At 44.3% G+C, this 21,384-nt stretch overlaps 1 protein-coding gene across 2 annotated transcripts in view; it reads right to left on the bottom strand.

Moving 5' to 3' along the window:
• KIF5C (kinesin family member 5C) overlaps nucleotides 1-21,384 on the bottom strand; it is a 147,908-nt gene that overhangs the window by 61,518 nt on the left and 65,006 nt on the right. For both annotated transcript variants that reach the window (XM_027589084.2, XM_027589085.2), the window contains exons 5-11: nucleotides 20,250-20,298; nucleotides 19,923-19,978; nucleotides 18,430-18,517; nucleotides 12,603-12,727; nucleotides 9,851-9,955; nucleotides 9,325-9,473; nucleotides 1,720-1,868 (exon numbers count right to left, since the gene is read on the bottom strand). In XM_027589084.2, coding sequence (XP_027444885.1) covers nucleotides 1,720-1,868; nucleotides 9,325-9,473; nucleotides 9,851-9,955; nucleotides 12,603-12,727; nucleotides 18,430-18,517; nucleotides 19,923-19,978; nucleotides 20,250-20,298 — 721 coding nt within the window. The remainder of the gene's footprint in view (nucleotides 1-1,719; nucleotides 1,869-9,324; nucleotides 9,474-9,850; nucleotides 9,956-12,602; nucleotides 12,728-18,429; nucleotides 18,518-19,922; nucleotides 19,979-20,249; nucleotides 20,299-21,384) is intronic.

Raw genomic sequence — 21,384 nt, 5'->3', positions numbered from 1 at the left:
TGGATTAAACACATGCTTACATAACACACATCTATGAAAGTCTATCATGTGCCAGAAACCATACATGAGTTTTCCTAAATTATGTACGTAAGGGCTTATGTAGAATCTCACCCTGCGGGACATGGAAAACAGTGTACTTCTAAGTAGATCTGCAAGGTGGATGAAGTGGGACAAACAATTAAAATGATGCCAAGTTAAAAGTCCAAAATCAAGGAGAGAGTGCCAGGCAGGAGGGTGAGTTAGGCAAACAGGGCAGCGGGCCAACCCCAGAGGACAGAGTTGGTGGAGGGATGGAGGACTGCAGGGTGAGAGCTTGGCAAGGGACAGGACAGAAGAGAAAACAACAAGGCTAGCTGCCCACTGCTCAATGTTCTAAGGCCAGCCCCCCTCCCTGTACCAAAAGGTGTTACTGAATGTTCCAGTTGCCCAGCAGAGAACTGACCCAAGAGGATCCCAGAAATAGAACAAAATTTCATACGGCTGCTCCTCACCTTGCCAACCATTCCTCCCCACTCTCCTAGCTCCTGCCAAATCGCAAGGAATCATCCACCGGCCCCAGGTGCTGAATTATTCAATTATTCTAGCAGCTTTCAAAACATGTGTGCAGCTAGAAAATCTCCCAAAAAGAATTGTGTTATTTAGGCTACTAGGTCATTTCTTGAACCTCTCTTGAATCCTGCTTTGCTTCGCAATTGTTTTTCCATTGAATAGTAGGTCATTGGCACCCCACCTTTCCTAGCAAAAAACAGTGGCAAACATAGAATCACAAGAAGATCTGCCGCTAACTCTGCAGTTACACACAGGCGGGTTCCACCCCCATCCTGCCTGGCAGACCCCAGGCTCCTACGCTTGCCCAAGAGACTAAGGTCTAGGGCAGTGCCTGAAATACATGGTGGACGCAAAGGCAAAGAGCCTGAATCTCCATCTATCCACTCTGCCCCTACAAACACACCAACCTGCCTATTATTTCAGTTAAAAAAAAAAAAAAAAAGACTTATACCTTCTAATTCCATCACAATGCTAAAATTTCCGAAATAATCTGTCTGCACTTGGATCTGGAAACCCTCTTCAACGCCTCACCCACAACCCACCCACCCAGTGTGTGTCAGCTCTCTGAGATATTTTCTTTGAGTAAAACAAAGAGAATGTGTTTGGGGGGGAACTAGTCACGAAATAAGCCTATAAGACTCCATTTTAGCACAAGGCTGCTTCAGGAATCCTCTATTTCTGGCTCTGAAGAAGCAGAGCATGAAGAGCAGTTGGCCCCCCCAAAATGCAAATATTTGCCAGCGGTAACTTTTAACCCCAAGTCAATTACAAAACTCACATAGGAGAGAATGACATTTTTCATTTAATCAAAAGCAGTCTGAGCCACAAAGTCTCAGACGCTGCCCTCAAAACCTCAAACGTGGCTACCAGAGAGAATTACACTAACAGACAGAGGAGCATCTCATTGGAAATAGATTAAGGCAACCTTGCAAATAGTCACTTGCCCACAACTAAGCACACCTGTCAGCCAAGGGATGGGGTTGGCGGGGGGGGGGGGGAGGGGAGCTGTGCTAGGCAATGAGAACACATTGCTCATTCACACAGGTTGTTGCAAGGCAGGACCAAGCTCTGCCATCATCCCCTCCTTCCCAAGTGTCCCAGGATACCAGCTGTCCCAGGAGAAGGAACACACACACTCATGCCTCATTCTTCCTCTCCATTCTTCCTTACCATTTCTCCATCTGTTTAGCTCCATCTCCAGATGCTGGATAACGTTCTTCAGAGTCTTGTTTTTCTCTTTCTCTTTTTCGTATTTCTTCTTCCATTCTTCCGCTGTCAGTTCCAGATTCACGGAGACTGTATTCTTGATGGTCTTAGCCCTGGGGTCAAAGACAGAAGGGAAAAATTCTGAGAGTAGCTATTAGCATTAGCTACATCAGGAATACAATTAAGCCTCAAATGCTTTCGCATCTGAAGGCTGGGACTGGGGGAGCAGGGGGACCCTGGGACCTACCGCCTCCTCGCTCTGTTACTGGCACCGCTGCCCTGAAGGCTCCACACTCACTGTTCCCTTTTCTCCTTTCCCTCCTACCAAGTCTAAATCCCAAGGCTTTTCCCTTGAATTATGTCCCAGAGCCACCTTTCTCTGTTCCCCTGCCACCATTTTCATCTATGTTCTCAGCCCTGACTTAAGGTGATGGTCTTTCTCAAGCACTCAGCACCCTTCTCTAAGCATCTTGCATGGCCCTGCCAGGTTCGTCTTCCTAAGTAAGTTTCCTTTCTATCTTAACATTTAGGAAACACTGGGGTTATACCAAAACAACTGAGACAAAGTCTACAGCTCTGCAGAGCTTACAGTTTCTCATACCAATAAACTACAGACTGAAGTAATACAATCAGTTGTTTCTGTTACTCACATTTGGTACCTAGAATCATCCCCAATGCATTGAAACACATGTCAACACATGTTTCCCGGGACAGGCGGGCCACTTAATGGCTTCAGTCCAGCCAGGGGAAACCAAGGCTCCCCACTGAGCACACGCGCCACCCCCCCCCCATCACAGGCAGTTGTCACCATATATGAGTAGAGGAGGGCCCATTCCTCTCAGGTCATCCCATGTTTCAAGGAAAGTCAGCACTTGAATATTTTTATTTGTATCTCCCAGTTTCAAACAATTTTCCAAAATAACGTGTAGGGCAACCAAACATGTCTGAGGGCCACCATTTTGTCATTCCCAGTATAAGAGATAGAGTGACTTTCTAGGGCATATGGCTGCGGGGGGAGGGAGGTGATGCCACAGTGGATGTCTGGACAGTTACTCAAAGGAGCAAGTGATGAGAGCAAAGGCAGTGACAGCTCTAGCTGACACCAAAGACAAAGACACGATTCACCTAGTTACCTACAGAAATGAACACACAAGCAGACCTGCCCAGTGAAAAAGGAAACTGACCACAACAGAATCCCACTTATTATTTACTTCATAAGAAGGCAGAAACCTCATTTAAAAAGGTGATATCCTGTTTTATTTGCTCTCCACTTTTCCATTTTAAACTCCCACAAGTTCTTGTACTGTCATATTTGCCAGCATTATCTGATGTGTGATTCAGGTTAATTACTGTTGTCAGGAAACGACATTTTGGACATGATTTCTATTTCAGTGAGAGAAATTTCATCAGCCCCCACCAGGGCTACAGATGTCATTCCAAAAATTAATTCCTAAAGCAGACAACTAAATAACCCAACTGTCAAAAGAGGAGTGAAATGAAGTCAACGTGAGACTCCACTTAAGAATTAGTAAAATTCGCCCTTGTTCACTGTAGCTTGAGGCTTCTGTCCCCAGAAGTGCTTCAAGCCTAATTTTTCCAATCACGGCAATGTTATTACTACTTCCAGTCCACGCCAGCTTGCCACTCTCACCTCGCCTTCTAACACCCGTTGGCAGTGATAGGCTGATTGTGCCTCTCTGAAGCTATATAGCAATAGCAATACCACCCAGCCCTACAGTTCAGGGATGTTATCTCCCTGATACAGGAAAACAAACCAGTGATCTGCAGGAGCCTTACTCTAGCCATAAATTTACTGCTCATTCACCATTTTTATACATCAATCTCACTGTGACATTTGGTTAAACCCAATGTGACCTTATCACTCCCAAAGGAATAGAGAAGTGTCTTGAGGCTTCATTCCCAAATACCCTCAGGTTTTTTAGCCAGAGCCCCCAAGCTGTATATAGAAATAAATGCCTATTCCAGAAGTTATATCCATAGCAGACACTGAACAAAATCCTACCCACAGCTAGGGGAAGACCTTAACTAACCTCACGTATATGCCCTAAACGGCAAGACCCGCTCAGCGCTAATGAGCCACATCTTCAGGGTACAGTTATCAGGGTTTCTGCTTTGCAGTTTTTCTTTGTTTCTGTTTGCTTCAGAGAGTCAAGCACTGCTTAAATAATATATGATCCAGACTTGCCCCAGATATAACATCCTCCTTTCCCCACAGGAAGGGAACCAGGACCCAGTTTTTAAAAGACCTCAATGCTAATGAATGTTAACCACCTTTGAAAAAGAATGTTAACTGGGGCGCCTGGGTGGCTCAGTCAGTTAAGCATCTGCCTTCTGCTCAGGTCATGATCCCAAGGTCCTGGGATTGAGCCCCACGTTAGCCTCCCTGCTCAGCAGGGAGTCTGCTGTTTCTCCCTTTCCTTCTGCCCCTCTCCCCTCCTGTTCTCTCTCTCTCAAATAAATAAATGAAATCTTAAAAAAAAAAAAAAAGAATGGAAGAAAAAGAATGTTAACCACCAGACCAAGCACAGCAAAGAGCAGAGACCACAGTACATCTTCTAACCGAGATCCCCACAGGGAGTCAGTTAGTCAGAAAAGGATTTTTTTAGATATATTTCACTGAGGAGTAGAAGGAAGACCCTGCCCCCCTGTACTCGAGCATTCTATTTCCTGCCCAGCACCTCTCGGTCTCTCTGTCCCTGAATTTGCAGTTTACACGTTCGGAAGCATATGTCCAGGCGTCTAGGACTACCAGCCATGTCCATGTCTACCACCGAGGTTAAGCCCCCATGGGTGACAACACTCTACAGCCATTCTCATAATTTGGCCCTTGAGTCAAGCCCTTTTTGAAGAGGGGACTTCCTAGAACTATTTGGTTCACATCACTCTACATGATAAATCCCATCCCCACCCAATTCCTCAATATTTGTCTATACTTATACTTTGGGGTCATAGTTCTAAATCATATACATGTTTCATATCACCAGAATTTCTTCTAATTACTTTGACCTCCCTGGAAGAGCCAGAAAGATGTTTGTTCTTGGTATCTTCCTACCTCTTGTTTTCATCATTTTCCTTCCATTATACATTACAACTCTATACGTATCACATGATTGTGGAGACTGGAAAGTCTGAAAGCCACAGGGCAGGCCAGCAGGCTGGAAACTCAGGCAGGGATTGATGCTGCAGTTTTGAGGCAGAATTTCTTCTTGTCTGAGAAACCTCAGTTTTTGCTCTTAAGGCCTTCAACTGATTGCATGAGGCCCACCCAAGTTATTGAGAGCAATGTGCTTTACCGAAAGTCAACTGATGGAAGATATCAACCTCATCTACAAAAAGCTTCATAGCAACACCTAGATTAGTGTTTTATTAAATAATTGAGTACTACAGCCTAGCCAAGCTGACACATAAACCATCACACCTTCTATTGTGTTTTGAGTTCTGGTTCCCACATAAAACACCTAACCTTCTTCTGGAAACATGACTGATGCAAAAAGCATCTTCCCATTTCCTGGTGAGGCCATTTTCCTTGCTTGCGAGTCGGGGGTATAGGGAATGAAAAATTAAAAGCTCTAAATTTTGTGTCTTTTGAAAAGCTCTAGTCTCCTGAGAAACACTGAGAAATGACAGATTTGGATGAGGATTTGGCACCTGGTTAAACTTCCATCCCCCACAGTATATCTCCCTCTAAGAGCAAAAATTAACCTTATTGGTGTTTCAGCAACAGGCACTGCAACAGGGGGTGATCTGAGTCTTTTTCCATTTTATGTCAGAAGTATAGCCAAGGGTCTCCCTTGGCCAAAGTGCTCACTCTTACCCTTGCAGATAACTTGCTATCATGCTCTGGTGACATGAGTTTTGCATGCACACTACTCAGGACTAATTGAGCTTCCATGAAATTGGGCAAGAGGAGGCAAAATTAAAAAAAAAAAAAAAAGTACATTTCAGAAAAAGAAGAGTATTACTTTCCCCAAATTACCAATTCTCCTCCTTCTACGTACAACATACAAATTAAGTCTTTGAATTATTCATGCTAGATCAATCAAAACTCTTTGAGTCAAAGATGTGCTGATTCAGGCCTACTCCAAACTAATAGGTCTGCCCCCAGGGGGCCCCCTTTTCCTTCATTACTCCCCCATCAAGGTACATTAAATAGGCTTCCAAGGTAACTGGGTGATTCGAGTTCATACTTCTAAAACTTACAAATATCCTTTTTGAATAGTGCTATGAAAGTACTTTGGAAGAGTAATTAAAGACTAAAAAAAAAAAAAAAAATGCTGGAAGCCAAAAGAAAAAAAAATCAGTGAAAGTGTTCTAATTTGAGTGTCTTATCCCTTAAAAGCAGGAAGTGTTCTGTTTTCCCACAGTTCAGCTTTTTGACTCTGGGCTGCCTAGAAATTCAAGTGTCCCCTCCTTAACTAGATTAAAAGCTTGAGAACACAGAAAATGGTTCCTACTTCTTTACTAGCACAATGCTGGGCACTCAGGGTGACACAGGTCTGACCAAATACAAGAGCCAGAATTCATCACTGAAACCAAGAAACAGACAGTGTTCCTTTTTCCCTTTTAATTCCAGTACCTAATCTAGAATCCTAAAGAGTGCTGACTTGGTAGGCTGCTCTCGGGCATTTGTAGACTCTATCATGTTTCTACTGCTTCAAAAGACATACTTTTGTTTCATTCAGGGCATTAATACAGTAAAATAGCCTAGCAACAAACATGGACTGATTTCATGTCCTTGAAAGAACCACATGGGAATAACGAAGAAACCTCGTACAGCCCTAAGGTCTGGCCACCCCTGCAACAAGAGCATAATAAACACTCGTTACACTGAATTTGAGATGTGCCCAGCAGTCTTTTCTGAGTTCAAAGTGCTTAATCTCATTAGCTATCAGATACCATGTCTAATCCGATGTTCAGACTCGTGTCTGCTGTGTAATTGGGTTTAATGCGTACATTTAACAATAAAGCAGGTATGGGCCCCATAGAGAAGTTAGATGTCCTTGAAGAATCCATTAACTAACTAAGGGATAGAGGGAGAGGAACCAAACCTCACACCTTTCTAATTATAGAGCTGGAAAACACACCAGATCTAAACCTAACCAAACTTCTGGACATAATGGTGTCACAGTTCAACACCTGCCCTAATGTTCTAAGGAATCCTACGCAACAAGCATTTGACTCATCTGTTCACTCATTCAATAAGCATTTATGAAATGACCATCTACCGTATACTAGTTGTGCTGGATGCTTGTTGGGATGACTGACGCGGATGACAACCCCCGTTCCTACCTTCATGGAGCCTAGTATCCAGATGACTCTGATAAAAGATGGCAGACCAACCTATTCCAGTTGGAAAGATAATTGACACTTTATTTTTACTTCCTGGAACCCCAAATTAGCATCAGTATTTCTTTAGTCTTTCATTCTAGAAACTTCCTTCTTACTTTACGTCACTCAGTCCGGTCCCTGCTCCCCCAGTCTATCCCATACATTCCATTCCACTCCATGCAGGTCCCATCTGTTCTGGGACTTTCCCAGCCTGCACACTGTTGAAGAGGGAGGCAAAGGGAAACCTGCAACCTATGAACACCCTACCACATGCCAGCCCGCCCCTGTGCTCAGTCAAAGCTGAAGCAACTCATTAATCCTCCCAACAATTCTCAGAAGTAGGCATTCGAGTTCTCCCTACGGGCGAGGACAGAGAGGCTCGGAGAGAAGTAAACAGGAGAGAGGAATGGATCGGTAGCAGAACTTGGCTTCAAAACTGGAACTGACCCAGAGGCCCGAGCACATCGAGGATCCTGATCAAGCAGCCTGCATAGAAGAAGCTGTGGGTCAAATACTACAGTCCCCTACACGTTTAGTCATTTACTGGCTATGTGGGCTCATGTGCAGCACCTAACAGCTTTGAGTCCAAGCCTCAATGTCATCTTCTGTACACACTGAGATAGGAACTGCTACAAGGATTTGCCACTCCCAGCACGTGCTGGGCCCTAGCGATCATGACAATGCTGACGATTGCCTCACTAAGGTCAGAAGAAAGAAGTTAATCATTTGGACTTACACTGAGACTTTTCCTCTAGACAGCTGCAAATGCCCACTCACAGCAGCAGCCTTGAGACAGACAGCCCACGCCCCAGGACAGCCCTGGCTTGCAAAGATTCAGATTAGTTTTACTTAGCAAGTCAGAAATTTTTTTTAAAGAGATGTTTCCTCCATAAATGCATTTGGTGCTGGTTTGCTCAAACATGTCTTTGGAAAAAAAAATCTTAAAGCTTAAGATGAAGAAACCAGGAGAGACAGGACAGGCAAGCTGATCACCCCAGTATTCTGTGTTTCCCATAAGCAGATGCTGGTTTATAGGTAACCCATGACCCTTGAGAAAAGTAGGCGTTATCCTCCAGCAATCCAATGACCTAAGCATTTGACTACTAGAGGAAGTGATCTGAGAAGTAAAGGACCCAAATCCAGTTTAAAAGATAGATTAGTTCTACAATAGTTCAATGTAATTATTATTTATTTAGACATCCCACAGGTGCCATGACTGCGTAATTCTATATTCTGCTGTGGGCTCAGGAAATGGCTGGGGTTTAATGCGGTTTAAATAAGCCCTAACAATTTCCCATGTGGCCTGCCCACCCCCATCTGTCCTTTCTCTAGACATCTTAACCTGTTTCTCAAGCATGACCACACAACACACTCCCAGGAGGAAGGCAGGGGGAGAGCTTTGTGCATCCGTTTACAAATAAGGCAGGTGAAGCGCATAGAGAACTGGTGACTTCTCTGAAGACTGCACAACTGTTCAGAATTGAACAGCATGGTGGCACTGGAACCCACATACTGAACTGGCACCAAGGGGCCGTGGCTGAAGGAGGCGGGCTCTGGGCAGCAGGGGGTGCTGGGCAGGATGGGGCAGGAAGGCCTGCACTAACCCACGCACGTGAATGTTGTCTTGGGATTACCACACTGTCCTGCTGCCCACCTGTTAGTTCTCCGAGATCCCGGAAATCTCATTCAGACATTCCCAAAGGTGGGAAGATGGCCGCCACTGTGCCCTCTGCTCAGTACCCACAGTGTACCTCCCACTCCCAGGGTGCGTATGAGGATTTCCTTCGCCCCTCCTTTTATATTTATGCAACTACTCTATATTCATCCAAGTTTCTGGTTTTTCTATTAACAACTCTGTAATGGTTCCCAAATATTGGAATTAAAGGTAGCTATCAGTCTTGAGCTGTACACACTTGAAATCCTGTGAACCCAAGAATAAGACTTAATTCCGTGAAGAACAAAAGCAACACTCCACTGAATTACCAGCAGTCACATCTATAATAAGTCTGAGCATTTTTTAAAAAATATCATACCTCTGATTGGCATATATCTGGGGATTCTTTTAAAACATTCTTTTGGCCTTGGTCAACGATGCCTCAAGTTTACAAGCAACACCTGCTAGCTGCAATTTCGTAAGGGACTGCTTGCTCCTCCTTCTACTCCTCGAGGACACTAGCCCCTCCCCAATTCACTCAGATGGGAGCGGGAGACCACACCCACCTTTGCCCAAACATCAGTGTTGACTTGGTCTCAGCCTCATTGAAGACAGAGGGAGAACAGCAAATAACAATGGTGGTTCTACAGTTCCCACCCAGAGAGTCCTGAAGAATCCGAGTCATCTTGCTGTCCCGGTATGGCACGTGTGTTTTCTATTTAGGAAAAAAAAACAGTATTGGCTATTACAGCCATTGTCCATTCACAGAGAAAACACAAGCAAGTTAGCGATGGGGACACTGGGCTTAGAAACATGTGTAAAATAAGAATTTGTTGCCCAGCCTTTGGATTTGGCCAACGTTTAGAGTGCCCAGTCCAGTCTGGGACCTGGGTCATAGGAAATTAGCATCACCATTCATACATTTTAATGGACTAGATCTCCCAGCAAGTAGGATGTCTACAGCCAGGATTCCCTCTGCTCCTTTCCAAAGAAAAACAAACTAATCTCTGGGGTATGTGGCAAAGAGAGGACACAGACCCAAATAGTGACTTCTCATAATATCATTTAATAGAGGGAGATAGGATCACTTACTGTCCCTTCTGCCAAGGCAGAGATCACATTTCCAAGAGCAGACAAAGATTTATTGATATTTTTAGCTTCATCGAGAACAGCCCCCTCGGCACCGGTCTTGCTGACCTACCAGAGAGAAGAGAAAGCAGTGAGCTGCACAGGACAGCAAAAGCACAGAGTAGAAAATTCCAATTCACAGGAGGGCGCAGGGCTGGGGATTGAGGGAGGCGGATGTGAATCCTCCTGGAACGCAAGAAAAAATAAAAGTAAGTAAGAATCATGTTGATCAAACCTCCCCTTGTGCCTGAGGCTGGGGATTTGTTCTGTCTTGTTGTCATTTTCCTCTCAATTAGGTTTTAGGGGAATGGCTGAAATGCTTCCAGTGGTGGAGCTGCAGATGCTTCCCTGGGGGACATCCATCTAGGGAAACCAGGCTCCAAGAGTGCTGTCACTACCGAAAGGCTGGGGCCCTGCCAGCCTGAGCCACGGCCTCCTTGCCGGAGAGAGCCCAGGGGCAAGCGTGATGCGAAAACACTGTCCTGGCCACGATGAATGGACATTTTGGGGAAGTGTACCTTATGAGCTCCACCTTCAGGCAAAGGACAAGAGGTGGTGGGGGGTTGTCCAGACTCTCTGTTCCCTGCCTTACTGACTCTGCTAGCAAGGAAAAAGGGAATGACCATCCAAAAGGAAAGATACTTGGGGGCATCACAAAGTCAAGAAAGTGTATATTACATTGTGGACTTGTCTCTTCTCTGCAGCCAGGGGAACCACGTACGGTTCCTCCTCTGCTGTGTTATTCCTGGCAATTTGCTATTGACAGTCTCTGCTCTAGGTAGAGAGCAGTTTACAGATGCTAAGGAGAAAGGGAAGCCAACATGCTCCCCAGCCCAGCTGGCTGGACAAACAATGCAGGAAGAGCAGCTCCGCTCTGAAGACAGGACGGCAGGGAACTGACCACAAACTGCACCAAGACTGACGGTCATGAGGGATAAAGGAGAGACTCTGAGGGATAGAAACAAATGCATGTGCGGGGGGGCAGTGTTTTCAAACACGATAGATACTCATCTCTCTGAGAATTGGGTGTGTATAGACACCACTGCAGACAGAGAAACAATACAGCTGACGGGTCACCCATAACAGCCTATTCACACGGGGTGGTTTAAGGTGCTTTCCTATCTGAGCATCTGAACTCCACGAAATATGCAAGACAGGTACAACTGCCTTCCATTTCCACAGACAAGGAAACTTTGAGCTCCAGAGATGTCAAACTGCCAGCCCAAGGCAAGAGAACCATTTAGGGGAGTTGGGGATTAAAGCCCAGAGTTCGTTCTAATAGATCACACTGACTGACACATTCATGTGGACACATCTAGGGCAAAGGAAGACAGATGGGAGTGAAAGAAACAAGGTACAGGCCCGCAACTTTAAAGTGCCCCACAAATATCATAAGCAATAACCACTGACACTGCAGAGGACAGGCCTCCACACTCAACTGGCAGCACTGAGCTGTTTCCAGCCCCAAACACTCCCTCTGTGCTCAGAAGGGAAAGAGAGCAAACTCGGGAAGAACAAGGGGCCACTGGGCTCTTTCTCCAGACCCACACAGCTGTTGCGGCAGCAAAGCACAGCCTGATGGCCAACGTTCAGTCTAGAACTAAACGATGCTGCTCCGTCTTCCTATTCTGGTGCATGTCTATTTCATTAAAGTTACAAGGTTGTACCAGTAAAATTTTAGATTCCCAACCAGATAATCTTCCAGGAACATCCACATGACTGCGCTCATGGCTTTACAGATGTGTACAGGAGAACATTTCAAGTAGCCATTACTTACATGGATGTTAGTGGCCATAATGTGGCGTGTAGCAACCCAGCGGTGGGGTGCAGTAAGTGGGGATCAATTGCACAGCTCAGGAGACTGGCCGAGCCTCAGGGCTGGCCCCTGGGGACAGTCAGCACTGTCAGCGATGACGGAGGCCACATGGTATTGTGCACAGGGACTTGCTCTATGAGGTCGCCCGAGGGGAGCAGTGCCCCCAGGCAGGGTGTGGCAGCTTCCTCTAGCAGTGTGCTATGGAGGTGAGGCTAGGAGGGAACAGGTAGAAGGTTCTGGGGAGCCTGTTTGGTCTAGAGTATGACCTCAGCCAGTGCCTAGGAGAGCATGGGACAGATGCCAAAAGAGAGCCCTGACAAAACCAGAGAGAGAAGGGAGAGGGCTTTGGGCCACACCCCTGGCTACCCGCCTGGTGTGTGGCCTGAAGGAAGTGGGAGGCTGCCCACGTAAGGCCCTGTCAGACCACACCCATTGCAGAGAGAAGCAGAGAATGCAGGGACAGCCCCAGGTTCCAGATCTTCTATCAGCAAACAAACGTGCAGGGGCAGGACTGCCACGGTCCAATGGCAAAGTCCGTTTTTGGCCTATTTGAATCCGGTGCAACACGGGGATCTTCCCTTTCCACAGAAGGTCATGTCCCTCCGCCATGTGCAAAACTGCCTCTACCGGGCTAAGCACACACGAGCACTTGCCTAATGTCATCAATTGGGGCCTATTAAGCATAAATCCGAGCTGGCATTCAAAGCACCTCCTGTGACTTCAGGACCAGAAAAGAGAGCAGGGAAACGAAGGTGAAATTTAATAGCAGTTTGGCACAATACCAGAAACTTTAAAAGCTCTTTAAAACCAGGGAATAGAAAGGGTATAAAAATTATACCATTGCACACTGAAGCAAATAACAGGGAAAATTATACATAATACAAATAAGGAACCAATTACCTTTTCGCTCCCAGCCAAATCAACTAGATAAAGCTTCCCACTGAGCTTTTTTTCGGTCTCTACATTCTCTTGTTTAATATTAATCAGGAAGATACTGTGACTTCTAGAGCTGTGTTCATTCATGTCTGAAAAGGAAAATAGTTTACTGCTCTGCAAAGAATAAGAAGTTTAGGTAGCAAGCCTCTCATTTAAAAAGCACAACAAATCATGCTCAACAGCTCCATTTTTTAAAGTCCAGCCAATTTTGGGGCGCCTGGGTGGCTCAGTTGGTTAAGTGACTGCCTTCGGCTCGGGTCATGATCCTGGAGTCCCAGGATCGAGTCCCACATCGGGCTCCTTGCTCGGCGGGGAGTCTGCTTCTCCCTCTGACCCTCTTCCCTCTCGTGCTCTCTCTCTCAAATAAATAAATAAAAATCTTAAAAAAATAAATAAATAAATAAAGTCCAGCCAATTTTAAAAAGTATCTGAGACCACGGTTTCTTTTAAAAAGACAAGAGAGATTTAAAGTATCTTCACATGGCAAGGAAATTAAGAATCTTAGTGGATGGTTCAAGAGAACAGATTCTCTAGCTTTGCCTGAAGCCCCCATGGACCCTCGGCCTCACAGAGCTCACAGCTGGAGCATCTGGGTGGCTCAGTAGGTTAAGCATCGGCCTTCAGCTCAGGTCATGATCTCAGGATCCTGCAATCCAGCCCCGTGTCAGGCTCCCTGCTCCGAGGGGAGTCTGCTTCTCCTTCTCCCTCTGCCACCCCCTTGCTTGTGCTCTCACACTCGTGCTCTCTCCCTCAAATAAATACAATCTTTAAAAAAAAAAAAAAGAACAAAGAGCTCACAGCTTCCTCCCCCCTCACCTTTAGTCCCTCAGCCTTTGTCATCGCGGTTAGGACCCAGTGTATTCCGTCTTCGTCATGTGTGTAAGCCTTGCCTTATCCGTAATATCACAAGCTTTCTTAAGGAAGGATTATGACCTTAAGATTTAAGACTTTTTTTCCTTAGAGTTCTATAACCCATACTAGGCACGTAGAAGTTCTCAAAGATTAAATATGCTTCACTAGTACTGAGTACTAGAAATAGAAATCTTTTTGGGGGCGCCTGGGTGGCTCAGTCGGTTAAGCACCTGCCTTCGGCTCAGGTCATGGTCCGAGGGTCCTGGGATCGAGCCCCACATCGGGCTCCCTACTCAGAGGGAAGCCTGCTTCTCCCTCTCCCACTCCCCCTGCTTGTGTTCCTGCTCTCGCTATCTCTTTCTCTGTCAAATAAATAAATAAAATCTTTAAAAAAAAATAGAAATAGAAATCATTTTGGACCCTGGTCTCTGTTAACTAGGCAAGCAGAGATTCCAGGGATAGTCTTCGTCAACCCCCACTAGCAATCATTTCTTAAAACCAATTTTTCAGGCACCCTTGTCCAAGATGGCTGAAGACTAATACTGGACCTCAAGATCATGAGTTGGGGTACAGGACTCAAAGAGGAATATCAGTCTCTTATCTGGTATGTGGAAAACAACAAGAATGCAGACAATGATTGATTCCAACCGGAGTCCAACAAGGAAGGGACTCAGTGTTTTGGAAAATGCTGGTGCATCCATGACCTCCTGAACTATGAGTCTGACATGAAGTTTGACATTCCTATCACATATCCTACCACGGCTCCAAAAATTACAGCCCCTGAACTCAATGGAAAAACAGCAAAGATGTATAAGGGGTGGCAAAATATGCCTGACCGAGCCCTTTAAGCCTTTGTGGGCCAGGAATGTGCCCAAGTTTGGACTAGCTCATCTCATGGCTCTGGGGCTGACTCCATGGCTGGTAGTGGAAATTCCCAATCTGATTCAGAAAGGTGTGTGATCCAGTGTAAAGAGAAATGCAACCAATGAAGGATCAAGCCACTGAGGCAAGACAGAAGGGCCTCTGATAGGCTATGTTCCTGTTTTCTGTGCATCACTCTTAATCATCCAACTACTTCCCCACCCCTTCACCCATAACTGTTACTAAGTAGCTGCTTCAGGCATGCTGAAAAAATAAACAACAGTATTGCTACTGAATTTCTAAGACTACAGAGGGAGGGGAAAGACTGGGGCTCTGGAAAACCAAAAAGCAATTTATATCTCTTCCCTTCCCCAGGTGGAGCAACGAGAATTCCAGGAAGGATAGGAGGTGCTGAAAGGAGGTACATAATCTTTTTGGTTTCTGGAGATAACTTGTGAATAAAAGCTGCTTCCTCTGGTGGCCCCCCAAAAAAATCTTTCCAGAATATATGGGGGAAAAAGTTAAAGATTCCACAAAAATTATGTAGGAATTAATAAATGAATTCAGCAAAGTTGCAGGATACAAAAGCAATATGTAAAAATCAGTTGCATTTCTATATACTAACAATAAACAATCTGAAACGAAAATAATTCCATTTAAAATATAACAAAAAGAGATACACCTGGGTGGCTCAGTCTGTTAAACATCCAACTCTTGATTTTGGCTCAGGCCATGATCTCAGGGTCATAAGATCGAGCCTGGCGTCGGTCTCCATACTGGGCATGGAGCCTGCTTGGGATTCTTTCTCTGCCCCCACCCCGACTCACGCACTCTCTCCCTCTCTCTAAAATAAATAAAATAAAATAAAATATCAACAAAAAGGGTAAGATACTTAGGAACAGACTTAACCAAGGAAGGAAAAGACATGTACATTAAAAACTACAAAATGAGGGGTGCCTAGCTGGCTCAGTCAGTAGAATATGTGACTCTTGACCTCAGGGTTATAAGTTCAAGCCCCATGTTGGGTGTAGAGATTACTTAAAAAATAAATAAATAAAATCCTCTAAAAAATTTTAAAAGAATAAAAACTACAAAATGTAAGAAGATACCTATAAATTGAAAGACATTCCTTGTCTATGGATCAGAAGACTTCACATCGTGAAAATGGCAATACTACCAAAAGCGATCTAGAGATTTAATGCAATCAGTATCAAGATCCTAGTCATGTTTTTCTGCAGAAATAGAAAAGTCCATCCTAAAATTCATAAGGAATCTCAAGGAACCCCGAATAGACAAAACAATCTTGAAAAAGAACAACATTGGAGGTCTCACACTTACTGATTCCAAAACTTACTACAGAGCTACAATAATGAGACAGTGTGGCATTGGCATAATGGCAAACATAGAGAGGGACAAATGAGAGCCCAGAAATAAACCCTCACATAAAATGGTAAAATAATTTTCAACAAGAGTGTCAAGACCATTTGATGGGAAAACAAGTCTCTTTACCAAACTGAATACTGTATATCCCCATGCAAAAACAATGAAGTTGGACTCTTACCTAGGCCATATACTAACTCAAAAGCAATCAAAAACCTAAATGTAAAAGCTAAAACAATAAAACCTGGAAGAAAACATAGGGGAAAAACGTCATAACATTGGATTTGGCAATAATTTCTTGGAAATAATACCAAAACCAGAAGCAACAACAGTAAAAAACAGATATATTGGACTTTATCAAAATTAAAAACTTTAATGCATGAAAGGACAGCATCAACAGAATGAAAAGGCAACCCACAGAATGAGAGAAAATATTCACAAATCGTATATCTGATAAGGAATTGAGCTCCAGAATATACAAAGAACTCCTATAAATCAACAAGAAAAAAAAAACAATTATAAAATGAGCAAAGGACCTGAACAGACATTTCTTCAGACAACCTACAAATGGCCAATAAGCACATGAAAAAATGCCAAACATCACTAGTCATTAGTGAAATGCAAATCGAAACCACCATGAGATAACACTTCACACCCATTAGTATGGCTGTTAAAAACAAAAATAGAAACTTCTGCATCGGCAAGGATGTGGAGAAATTGGAACTCTCATGCACTCTTGTTGGTGGGAATGTAAAATTGCGTGCAACTACAATGGAAAACAATGTGGCAGTTCCTAAAAAAATTAAAAGTAGAGTTGACATATGATCCAGCCATTCCACCTCTGTATATATACCCAAAAGAAGAGAAAACAGAAACTTCTACAGATATGTATACATCCATGTTCATAGCAGCATTATTCACAATAGCCAGAAGGTGGGAGCAACACAAGTATCCACAAGTCTATCTGTGAATGAATGAACAAACAGTGTAATATATACCTACAACAGAATATTATTCAGCATTTTTAAAAAGAAAGGAAATTCTGACATATGCTACAACATGAAGACATTACGCTATGTGAAACAAGCCAGTCACAAGAGGACTTGTACCCCTCCACTTCTATGAGGTATACCTAGAGTTGTCCAATTCACTGGAATACAAAGTAGTATAGCGGTTACCAGGGAAGTATGGGGAGGTATTGTTCAATGGGCCGGGGTTTAACTTTGGGGTTATTAAATTCTGGAAACAGACAGTGGTGATGGCACAACATTATGAGTGGACTTAATGCCACTGAATTATACCCTTAAAAATGGTTAAAATGGTAAGTTCTGTTATGCGTAATTTTAAAAACCACCTTACCAGAATGATAAGAAAAATAATTAATGTTCTGCACCTACAGTTCTGAACCAAGGGGCCAAAATGGATTGTCAAGTATGCCGAGAATAATTCACAACTAACAATAGCTTAAAAATTCAAATAAATAACTTCTTCATAAATGAGAGATGCTATTACTATAAGAATATCAGTCTTACGTTCTTTCAAGTGTATGTAAAAGCAGAAGAGAAAGACGTGGAATTTAACCTACACTGTATACATTAGTCTAGGCTCACCTGTGAAATCTGCCGCATGTGTGAATATCCTCTGATAGGATGTCAGAAGTACAGAAAAGGTAGAGAATTATGGTACTGGGTGACAGAATCACAGAGCCTTGTGTGGAAGAGACTTAGGCTAGACCAGTCAACCAACCAATGCTTCCATCTCTTGTATACCCTACAGGGAATACTCCCCCTCCAGGTAGCCGGCTTTCCTTGGGGCAGCTATCAGGAGCAGAGTTCTTGTGGTCGGTCAAAACCTGCCTCCTGGTAGCTTCGACAATCTTGGGTGGCCTACGCATGCAGTTCATACAAAGCAAACCGACTTTCTTAATGTCAGCACCTTGAACATGTTAAGAAATATATTACACTGTCCCTATGTTCTCCTCAGAGTTTTTCTTTCTTCCAAGCTAGAAATCCCTAGTTCTCTCAACTCCTCCTACGAACTCCCTCTGATTTGTCCATACCCCTCAGAATGAGACAGCCAACCCAAAGATGGGGGACCGGAACCTCTGCTGCTCTAACATAGGACCTGCTTCCCAGAGACGTGCATGCACACCAAGGAAGGAACTGCAAGGTAAACAAGCTGGCCTGAATGTGTTTGTTATTAACATGGCATAGGAAGGTTTTCAATAAAGCTCCCAGCTCCACTTCCTGAGCTCCTCCTTGCTTTTCTTGTCCTTTTCTAAACAGGGTAGAAATCTACTGGGGTTTCTTTCCACACATATGACTGGCATATAAAATGTATTGGCTTGCAATTTTTTTTTAACCTGAACAATAACGTGGTTATTTAGAAGCTGACTTTTAACCCCCTTTCCTTGGTTGATTGGTGGTTTTCCCCAGTGTCCAGATGTAGGGGGCTACCAGGGCCCAGCGAGCCTCACCCAGTATTCCCGAGAGTTCCCTGAATGGCAGAAGGCATGCTTCCCACGACCTGCTGAGACACTCTCGTCCTGCACACTCCTGTGTGCTTGCTTCCGAGCCACTGCTTCATAACTGCCTTCCCCGGCATTATTTGCTTGGAACCTCATTACCCACCCCTCCCAGTGGGTGAGCAGACATTCATATCCCAAGTGACAGGGGAGGAAACACCACCCCATGCTTACTTGTGACAGCCACGTGTCGGTTTGCTTTGCCTTCATCTATCACATCCATGACCTCCTCGGGGCTTGACACAAACCGCTCGGTACACCCCTGGAAAAGAGTCAGGTCAGGTTAACCATTAGAAACTAGAAAGCTGGGGCACCTGGGTGGCTCAGTTGTTAAGCATCTGCCTTCGGCTCAGGTCACGATCCCAGGGTCCTGGGATCAAGCCCCGCATCGGGCTCCCTGCTCCACAGGAAGCCTGCTTCTCCCTCTCCCACTTCCCCTGCTTGTGTTCCCTTCCTCACTGTGTCTCTCTCTGTCAAATAAATAAATAAAATCTTTAAAACAAACAAACTGGTATCTTCTTCCTACTGTTCTATAAGATTCTGTAATAGACAATGCATGATATTACACTTTTATTAAGACCTGTAGAATTATGGGTGCCTGGGTCGCTCAGTTGGTTAAGCGACTGCCTTCGGCTCAGGTCATGATCCTGGAGTCCCGGGATCGAGTCCCACATCGGGCTTCCTGCTCAGTAGGGAGTCTGCTTCTCCCTCTGACCCTCTTCCCTCTCGTGCTTTCTATTTCTCATTCTCTCTCTCTCTCAAATAAATAAAATCTTTAAAAAAAAAAAAAAAAGACCTGTAGAATTAAATAACATGAGGAGTAGCCCTAATGTAAACTATGGACTTTAGTTAGTAATTATGTATCAATATTGGTTCATTAGTTATAACAAATGTACTACACAGATGCATGATAGTAATAATAAGGGAATGGGGGTGGTAGATGAGAACTGTCTGTACTTTCTGCTCAATTTTTCTGTAAACCTAAAACTGATCTAAAAATTGGTTATTAAAAGTAAAAAAAAAAACAAAAAACTGGAAAGCAACTCTATTTGAAGACAGCTAAACATTCTCCCATTTCTCCAAAGGCTGCCATGTTGGTCCAACAGCTCTTCCTCCTGGCTTATGGCTTGAGTTCTACATCAAAGAGAAGTTTGAGCAAACCCTAGGAAACCCAGAAGTAAACCATAAAAGAAATGCCAGCTTTTCCCTAGATTTTTAAGTACCTGTGCATACTCAACAGCAGTAGAAACAGAAAATAAAGAACACCAGTGACAGAAAAAGAAATGGATGAAATTTTGCCTTGCCTTTCATGCTAGCCACCAACTTTAATTAGACACTTTGAAGTTCTCAGCATAATGCTATGATAGGCTTGCTCTCACTGCAAAGTATACACAATTATCTCCACTGGCAAAGCCTCTACATGTGACTAATAAATACTTGTTCACTTCTCCACTTACCTCATATGATTAGACATCTGTGATATATTCACACAGGGATACGACTGAAGAAATCAAATGTCTGTTTTTTAACCAGATGGATATTAAATATAAGGAACATGATGAAACACCTACATACACTCTATAGGGAATATTCGGGGCATATCTGGTAACCATTATGATGACAGTGACAGGAGAGAAGTCAATTGCATCATCAAGGCTTCCTCATACCTTTACGTACGGGACTCTGTTTTTATCTTCATGGACAGCCAAGTTCGTCTTGGACACTGCAAATAATGACGACATGCAGAGGAGAAAAGAAAAGTTAAAGATTCTGTCTTGAAGGGAAAAGAGAAATTGTTACCGAAGATAGGCAAATCTAATCTCTTTGCCATACACAAGTTTAAGCCTTGGCTAAGAATAAGCAGATAGTGTAAAGGCAATAAAACATCTCTACGAACTTTCATTAATTCCTTAAGCAGAAGAGCCGTGAATCACTTCAACCTCCCTAGACCTTAGTTAAAGAACAAATAGAGGACAAGCATTCAGGTTACTCACCATCGAGTAAGTCCCTGATTTTGTCCAAGTAGATCTCAAAATAGGAAACCTAGTTAAGAACAAATTGAGTTTGAAACAGAAATGCCATGCTGTATTTGAAAAATATCATTATTAGACCTCATAAAAGTCTTCGTCATGCACAGTTAAGAAGGGCAAGAAGAAGGGCAGAAAGCTGGATCCAGAGGCCTGCAGCACAGAGCCCCAGCCGACTCTCCTGCGCTCTCCTGCTTCCTGCTACGTCAGCCTGCTCTGCGGGCCCCCGCCGGGCTGGGCCACCCCCCACGCTGTACAGCCCCTGTGGTCTCGATTCAGGTGCTCCTTACATTGTGCACTAGACAGCCACTTACAGGTGGACTCTACCCTTCACCCTCGATGAGCACCAAGCAAACCTCTAGGTAGGACCAAGGCTGGAACAGAAAACGGTCTTGGCGAGTAATTGTCAAAATCAGTTGGCATCTCCTCATGCATGATGTTGACCCCCTCACCAGACCAGGTCCAAACATCTGCATGAAGGAAGTGGGGACCGGGATAAGGGCAGTTTGCTTGGAGCTACAAGAGCTCCAGGTAACGGGGAGAGAGCTGCTGATGGTGGCCAGCTTTGGGGAGGCCAGGAAAGGTTGGAACAAAATGGGATTTAGTGAGAGACAGACTAGACTGTGAGGAGGAAAGGAAGCCTTCCAATCAATTATCCTCAGAGCCCAGCCCCAGCCCCACCTGCATCAGCTTCACTCAGACCTTTGTAGAAACTGCGGAGTCGTGAACCCAGCTGCAGACCTCCTGAATCAGAATCTCCAAGAACTAAGGAATTGGTTTCTAAACTCCCTAGGTGGTTCTTATACCAGCTGACACCTGAGAACAACTTGAACTAGACATGTGACCGTGGAGGTTTAATTCACATGTAACCAAGACTATAGGCCTCGGTTTTCCCATCTGTCAAATGAAACTATTGGACTTAATGACATCAAAAATCTCTCTAGGATTCTGCACTCTGTCTACACCTGCCTTCCACCTCCCAGATCAACTTTCTTTCTCTCATGTTCATGGCGGGGGGGGGGGGGGGGGGGGGCGGGGGGGTTGAAACCTAAACAAAGGAATCAACAAACAAGTTGTTAAGAAAGAAAAAAAAGTTGAAAGG

This window comes from Zalophus californianus, chromosome 3 (assembly GCF_009762305.2).
Source record: "Zalophus californianus isolate mZalCal1 chromosome 3, mZalCal1.pri.v2, whole genome shotgun sequence".
Classification (NCBI taxonomy): domain Eukaryota; kingdom Metazoa; phylum Chordata; class Mammalia; order Carnivora; family Otariidae; genus Zalophus; species Zalophus californianus.
Note: the sequence above shows the minus strand (reverse complement) of the source record. Positions and strands in the feature narration are given on the sequence as shown.